The 8459-nt window shown below is 36.2% G+C and overlaps 1 protein-coding gene across 1 annotated transcript; it reads left to right on the plus strand.

Annotated features, from left to right (window-relative positions):
• Positions 1 to 2281: 2281 nt before the first annotated feature.
• NETO1 (neuropilin (NRP) and tolloid (TLL)-like 1) lies at positions 2282 to 8222 on the plus strand (the record flags this gene model as incomplete). The annotated part of the gene is made up of 4 exons (XM_009699674.1): positions 2282 to 2395; positions 4663 to 5221; positions 6384 to 6458; positions 7697 to 8222. Coding segments are annotated over 3 exons (734 nt in total), but the record flags the coding sequence as incomplete, so codon positions are not given.
• Positions 8223 to 8459: the final 237 nt, after the last annotated feature.

Raw genomic sequence — 8459 nt, forward strand, 5'->3', positions numbered from 1 at the left:
ACTTGATGATCTTTGAGGTCTCTTCCAACCGTAATGATTCTATGATTCTTTCGGGGGTTGTTTCTCCACTATTAGTCTTTTCTTTGCAGTTGCATTCAGGATTAAATCAGGCTGATTTTAGAGTGGCAGGAGGAAGTCATAGACAGCTAGGAGGTTCTGCCTGTTCAGGCACAGCACTCTGTCCTCACCACTTCACTTCTAAGGCCTGTCATGCCACTCTGCATGTTTTTTGGTGTTTTAGAGTGTTCTTCTTTATGGCTTTTTAGCATAAACTTATCTAATCCTTCACTTCTTCTTTTTCCCCTTGTTTCCTTGTCACTCCTTGTGCTTTCTGCATTTGACATTTGGGTCGTCTTTTCTTGTTCACTTCCTACTCATTACCATGTATTTTGAATGAGTGGCTACTTAAGTCTTCTTAGGTTTCCCTTTCGTAAATTCTCTCCTTCTCTGTTTCACTTTTTTGCTTAGAGCAGGCAGTGAAACTCTTTCTGTGTGTTGGAAATAACCAATCCCAAAAGATCCTCACCTTGCCCAGAAACAGGGATTACAGCTAGAGTGTGAAAGGATGATAGTGCCTCTGGTGGGTTCCCTGTATGACGTCACATCATGATGTGACATACTATCCTCCAGGCTCAGCTCTCACTGTTTCCAAATGATGGTAACAGATAAGGACAGTCCCAAAGCACCCTCCCTTGCTAATATGCATGTGTGCTGTTCTGCTCTTCCTATCCAGTTTAAAGTAAAATTCTTCCTGTAACAAACTTAACATGTGGCCAGGTCACTGCAGTTTAGGAGATGGTATACCACATTTTTCCAAAAATTGAACAGGGAGCAGAACCAGTCTGACTGATCAGTCTTCTGCATCTACTAAGAGATACAGTACCTGTACACTGTTATATCTGAGTGAGTGGTTGTGTGTTTGGGGGTATGTACAAGTTTTGATGGTATTTACTATTTGTTTAACAGACCACAATTGCTCTGAAGAAGTCATTACAGTCAGTTATGAATATCTGAGCTTAAGTATTTATTGAAAAGTGGATTTCTTGACATGATATATAGAGTCATTAAGTTCTGCAATATAAATCCTTTGTACAGTCCTTAGTTAGCAAACCACTGAAGCAGGCATCTGCTCTGAGCCAGGCTCTGTGCTATGCATATATGTTGTCATAGGAACTGCTTTTAAAGTTGCAGGAGAAAAACTGCCACGAAGTATCAAATTCTAAGTATCAATAATATGAACACCATAACTCCTTTCTGATTAGTTAAGGATCTTGGGTTATTTTTAACTTTCCCTTAAAAATAATTATAATAATGGGTTTGGGTTGTTTGAGCTAAAAAAATATGTAAACAGTTCATTTTTACTGATTTAACACTGATCAAGTTTGGAGGTCTTTTTCTAAATGGAGGGAGATCTTCTGGTTTGGTATTAATAAAAGAAATATGAGGAGTAATTTCTCTTCACTATGTTGTATAATTTTGGAGTAGTATCTTTACAACCCCAGCACCCAACGATCTCCCAACACTTGAGTAAGTAGCACGGTTTAGCAGCGTTTACAATTCCTTCTGACGGCTTCCAAGCTGCTGTTTCTCAGTAGCAGTATATGGCCTTCAGTAAAGCCTTCATCCTGCAGTGTTAATATGCATGATTCTCTGAGACCACGGGCTTCAGCGACACTGAAGAATGTTGCTTTTTCTAATCTTCACACTTGTGATCAAAAGGATACTTTTACTGTAGCCTTTCTTATGACCAAAAGGTTTTAAAAATAATTTTATTTTCTCCGTGTAAAAATGTTCAGGCACTATTGATATGGGCGCTAAAGTACATATCTTCTTTGAGTCACACAAGTTTTCTTATAAAACTGGAGTTTCAGCAACAAACTTTTAAACAAATTATTTCCCATACACTGGGTCTGGCTGGGATACAGTTAATCTTTTTCATAGCAGCCCATAGGGTGCTGTGTTTTGGATCTGTGGCTAAAACTGTTGATCACACATCAATGACCCCCCACCAATGTATGGGGGGCCAACCCACTATGGCCATGAGAGTCAGGCTATGGGAAGGTCCATCCGTGTTAGAACTGAAAATCTCTTGCCACAGAATAACAAACAGCGTGTGACTTGAGTGCTTTCAATGCTGCACGCGATATATTAAATATGCTCAAGGAACCTGTGTTGTATACCTTTTTCCTATTGCAGGTTACATGATCACGCCTAGAGGTGTTTGTTGTGGAGAGCTGAATGATTTACTACTTAATATCAGCTTTTTCTCTCTTGTTTTTAGCCCCTTGTGAAGCCAACACATTCTTTTGCCACAGTAATATGTGTATTAACGACACATTGGTCTGCAATGGACTCCAGAATTGTGTGTATCCTTGGGATGAAAACCACTGCAAAGGTAATGTATAGAATTGGAAATAAGTCATTTAGACTGCGTGGGATACAGAATATTATCCTTAGTTTCCTGTTAAGTATGTGCCAGATGGGTTAAAGCTCAGGAAGAGTAATTCAGGGAGAGCACACATCAAGCAAAAGAGAAAATGAAGACGGGTAAAAATACTGATGGATTTTACTTTCAGTGTTTGCATTTGTTTTGCTGGGAGTTGATTTGTGTTGGTTATGTCCTTCTGGCAGGCTTTCTGATCACTTGGTCTCTGTTTCCCGTACAATCTAAAATGTAATTAAAAGTCATATTTTGATTCCTTTGTCATAGTTACCGTTGTAGTGGAGTAACATATGGGTAGCAGGTGTCTTTTAGCTGCGTACCATGCCCATAAGAGCCCAGGTGGGCTAAAAAGCCAAGGTAAAGTGGAATTAATGCTGTAAGAAAGCAACCAAATCTACTTATAATCAAGTAAAATTGAAGAGCAAGGAACAAGCGTGTGAAATCAGGCATAATGTCTGTTTTATAGGTAGGGACTGGTGTTCCTAACCAGGCGCTGACAATGGTTTCTAAATATTGCTCTGTCTTTCTGGAAGAAAAAAATCAGCATCTGTGTTGTCTTCAGGGAAAAGAGCTTAACTAACTTACATCGCAGGCTAGGGAGACAGTTTGCTTCCCTCCCACCCCCCACCCCCCCGCTACTGCAGATTTGTTCCTGGAAACATGGGATATGCCAAATTTAGGAACCAATCAAGAAAAAATTCAGAATGAAGTGGATTAGCAGTCAGCCCATAAGTCTGTTGAAGCCTGTAAAACCCTGACAAGCAGTGCAATAACACAAATGAAAACATACTTCAAAAGAACACAGCAAAACTGTGGCATGGCATAACATTCTTCAAAGAAACTAAAGATATGACTGGGAAATAATTGTCTGTTCTCTACTTCTTCAGCACAGAGGAAAACAGAAAACATTCCCCACTCTTTAATTTCCAGGATTCTTTTCATCTTTCGTTTTGCCAAGTATCTTTTTATTGGGTCTTGTGCATTTATCCTCTCGTGTTTTTCTGACTAGAAAAGAGAGGTTTGCTGATCACAGCACAAAGGTTGGTTGCTGCTGTGTTGCTTTTTCGAACTCTGCTACTTCCCCGGAGTCTGTGTCCATCAGTTAGAGAAACCCTAGGTGAATCTGCAAGAGTAGGCAATGGGGAGTACTGAAAAGTTAATTTTTGGTACCCAGGAGATTATGAAGAAATGGATGTTATTGTTTTGGTGCCAATAACTTTCATTTCAAAGGCTTTTTATTAAGTCCTTTGATATGTTTTAGGTTGCCAGGAAAAATTACACTCAACTGGTTGTTGAAAGTCAATCACAGTTGTCAAGTCTTGCTATGCCTGTGACTGATGTGACTGCCTTCAGCTTGGATTTCTACAAGGCTCAGTCACGGTCTCATGTGTCTGTCACCGTCCGAAAGCAAATCGCAGAGAAATTTACACAATAGTAGGGTGAAACTGGTTTACTTTTTATTCTTTTACTGCATATTTTCTGTTTTTTCTTCATTCACAATGCTGAATTTGCTGGCTAACTTCCTAGAGGCCCCTGAGTGAAGGATAGTAGATAGGATCAGCTTTTGGATTTTTATGGACGTTGAGAAAAGTTACGGTAATTAATAGATCAGGAACAAAAGAAATAACTTGCGCACTTTTTTTTTTCCTTTCTCAAACCTCAATTGGAATAACTTTTCTCCTGATTTAGCTTTTTCATTGAATACTGTCAACAGTCCCAGTCAACTCATAAATATTAGGACTTCATCGAAGTTCCCAATGCAAAGAAGAATTTCTTTTTAAATCCTGTAAAGTCTTGCTCTTTCATTGGTCCTAGTGTCCTAGTTGCATATATTTACTGGAAGAGAGAAAATAGTGAAGAGAATATCTGTAACAGTCTTGGGGGCTTTAGCAGACAAAGGGAGTTCAGAGGTGACACTAAAACCATCTGCTTGTTATGGTGGCTGCTATTTATAAAAAATGTAAACAATTCTTTCATCTAATTAAGCTTGTAATATACCCTGAATAAATCATTTTCCAAGTGAACAGGCGCACAGAGGACCTGTGTGTTGTTTATTTGACTTTCACGAATACCTGATTTCTTTTTTCTTTTTGTTGGTGAGATTGGTTAAGTGAACTCAGACAAGGCTTAGCTTTGCAGCAATCTTTGAACCCATCATGGTTGTTTTTATTCTTGAACTGCAATTAACGCTGTGCTTTTTCTTTTCTCCTGTCACACAGAAAAAAGAAAAGCTAACCTATTGGACCAACTTACCAATACCAGTGGGACTATAATTGGGGTGACTTCTTGCATTGTGATCATCCTCATTGTTATCTCTGTTATAGTACAGATCAAGCAGCCTCGTAAAAAATTTGTCCAAAGGAAAACAGACTTTGATCAAACAGTGTTCCAGGAGGTGTTTGAGCCTCCTCATTATGAGTTATGCACCCTCAGAGGGACAGGGACTACAGCTGACCTTGCTGATGTTGCAGATGACTTTGAAAATTATCATAAACTGCGGAGATCATCTTCAAAATGCATTCATGACCATCACTGTGGATCACAAGTGTCTAGCATTAAAGGCAGCCGTAGTAACCTCAGCACAAGAGATGCTTCTGTCTTGACAGAAATACAACCCCAGCCTGTAAAACCACTCATTCAGCCCATGAACAGGAGAAATATCCTTGTCATGAAGCATAGCTACTCACAAGATGCTGCAGACGCGTGTGAGATAGACGAAATTGAAGAGGTACCAACCACAAGTCACAGGCTGTCCAGACATGACAAAGCTGTTCAGCGGTCAGTATCAATAGATTTTTGATGAAGACTATTGTGTAAGGACTTGATTGCCCAAACATATTCACTCTTTATTCAGTAAAGACATATTTTCTTTCTTCTTTATTTATTGTTTAAATTTCTGTTTCCTGATAACACATACCATTATATTATCTCTCTCTTCCTCTCTCTCTCTCTCTCTCTCTTTCTCATATCTCTTCTCCTGTTTCCTGAAGGATCCTGTATCTCGGTTTTACCTTTCTACTTTATATCTTTCTTTTTCTTTTACTATTTTACACATACCCACATGCATGCACACACAAGTCAACAGAGAACAGGTACAATTTTTGAAAACCAAAGAAGATTTTGTGTGAATCTAGTTTTTGAAAGAGCCACATACATGTGATTTCCTTGCAACTGAGGTGGCCTTGAGTATCATCCACGGTTGGTCTAACATTTCTAAATCAATACACCAATAAGTAGAAAACACATGTATCCATTTTGATGCACGGCACAATAATGAGAACCACAGTCCTGGGGTAAGGAAACCCCTTTTCTCATGAAATATTATCTTTTCTACAGTGAACGACAATATTTTCAAAACTTTACTGTATCTGTTCCATTATTAATCACGATATCTTAGCTTGTCATATTAACACATATATATAAATCCATTAGAACATGAGACAGCATAATGAATAGAGAATACTCATATATTTACATATAAGAATGTAGTTAAAGGAACCTTTCTAATCAATAAAAAGTAACATCAAGCATGATATTTTTAATAAAAGAGTTATTTCTACTGTATATTGCACTTTGAATGACTGTAAATATGAATGATTAAAAGTTTACAAGTAAAAGAAAAAGAAAAGCAGAAACATTTATGAACATTTTATTTGAAAAAGAACACACAAACTTTATATATATATTTGTGTTTTCTCTTGCATGCGTTATTTATGCACTTCTTGTGGCTGTTTACACGTCCTCCATATTTCTTTGCACATTAAGGCATATGAAAATAAGTTATTTGATTATTTTAATCTAATTGCATGTCAATGTAAATTGCTTCATGAATATTGATCAGATTATCAAGATGTACTGTTTATTAAGTATCTATATGCATATATTTCTTTTTTTCTATGCAAACATTATTATTTTGAATGAAATAGCCATAACATTCCAGGTTCTGCCTCATTGGGTCTCTAAGCAAACATGAGTCTGAGTACAACACAACTAGGGTCTAAGAGACAAACCTGAGGTAAGTAAACATACCTATACAACAATTGAACCATCTGTTGCTTTCCATTTTATTTGTTATATTGCTAAAATGCATGTTAGTTCCTAAGTTATAAGTCACCTTGTATGGGGAAAGCCAGGTTTGAATACTGAGAAAACTGAGAGACAGATGACCACCCTAGCATTGCAAGCTAAGCAAACTCTATTAATTCCTTACTCTTGACAGCACGATAATCATCCCCTAGCTAAATATAATCTTCATTCCAAACACAATATAAAGATAGATGCTTTACATGGTCTGATGTTTCCTTTATTCTTTCATTTATGAAAATAAATTTTAGAGTCCCAGCATGTGAAATAGTATATAAAAACTGACAATCTAACCCAAGACAGGAAGATGTGGAACTATTTGTTTTCAGTTCATTTTATTCATTCAGCCTTGTGAAGTGTTGAGGGAAGGGTATGTGCTAGTACTGATAAATCTAGAGATTCTGTAGCGCTAATGTTAACGTTTGCAAATTAAACTTCCTTTTTTGAATCTTTTCCTAGGCTTTTCATTTTGTATAATTTGTTATCAACGCTTAATCTCAATAAACATAATCTCAGATGTTTATGATGAAGTTATAGACAGCTGCTAGTCTGTCAATTTATATATGTATATGTACACGTGTATATATATATAAACACAGATATGTGTATATACATGTTTGTATGTGTATATATGTATACAGCAATTTTACTAGGAAAGAATCCATTAATGCTTTTATTGCTTCTAGACAGTTAAGGTAAATATTTTTCTGTATTTTTCCTCATAGAGAGAACGTATTTTAACTTTGTTTTGCTTTCAGACAACTATTCATCCAAACTCTGAATGGAAAAATCTATAGTGAATTATTTCAGCTGCCTCAAAGAGAGAGCGGACATGTTTCTAATCTCATTTCATTGCCTTTATCCAAACCTAAGAAGTACAGGCATATCTTACTTCTTTAGCAAGATAATCCCATTGCACAACAATATCTTTCTTTTGTAATTTGGTTGCTGGCCACAAAGTGCTCCTTAGTTTTTTAATACATTTGGAGATTTGCTGCAAACTTGAAGAAGAAATTAGCTCCTAACAGACTGTCCCCCTTTTTTTTTTTTAATCTTAGTTTTATTTCAGTTGATATGTTTTATGTCTGTTATTTACTTGTATGTTGTGTGATATGTGGAAGAAGATTTACATTGAACTTTTGTTATATGTACGTTGTTTTCATTATATAGACTGCTTGAGAATAGTGCGCTCCTGGGTGATTTTGAACATGCTACAATGAAATGTGAAACTATCGTCCTTGGAAACACCAGCTAGAGGTTTTATGGACTCTCTGACCAGCTATTCTCATATCATGACAAAATTCAGCATACAGTGTTGAGTAAAATTACTAGAAGGCAATAAGACTTTGGTTATTATGCTTATTGGTCATCTCTTTTTTTCTTTTTCTCTCTTCTTTTTGTTACAAGTTAAATTCCCAATTTCAGGAACAATTTATTGAAATCAGGTATTTAGCCATTCATAATCACTTCAATAGAAATGTTTGTTGGATAAGCATCTAGCAATATGACTGAATTTGACATTGAGAAAATAATCTGCATGTATGTTACTGAATATTTGAGTTGGCAAAAATCCCTTTATTAGATACATTGTAAAAAGCATGCATTCACAATTATTGCTGTTATTGTTCCATTTCTGTGTCATATGCTTGCTACTTGTAACTTTTTATATAAAGATACATAAAACAATGTATAATAATTTCTTACCTTGAGTTTAATGGCAATGTTTTCTTTCACCAAATTCACAAATCTTGTATAATTCACAAAGTAAGCTCAAAATGTAGCTTCTATCAGCTGTCTCTTATCTCTCACCTCTCACTTATTGAAAAGAAAAATACATTAATTTTTTAAAATTTAAATTAATTTATAGTACATAAAGTTGACCACCTAATTTCAGTTAAAAGGTTTGTGATAATCTTTGTGTTCAATTTGGTAC

This window comes from Cariama cristata, unplaced genomic scaffold (genome assembly GCF_000690535.1).
Source record: "Cariama cristata isolate BGI_N322 unplaced genomic scaffold, ASM69053v1 scaffold23124, whole genome shotgun sequence".
Lineage (NCBI taxonomy): Eukaryota > Metazoa > Chordata > Aves > Cariamiformes > Cariamidae > Cariama > Cariama cristata.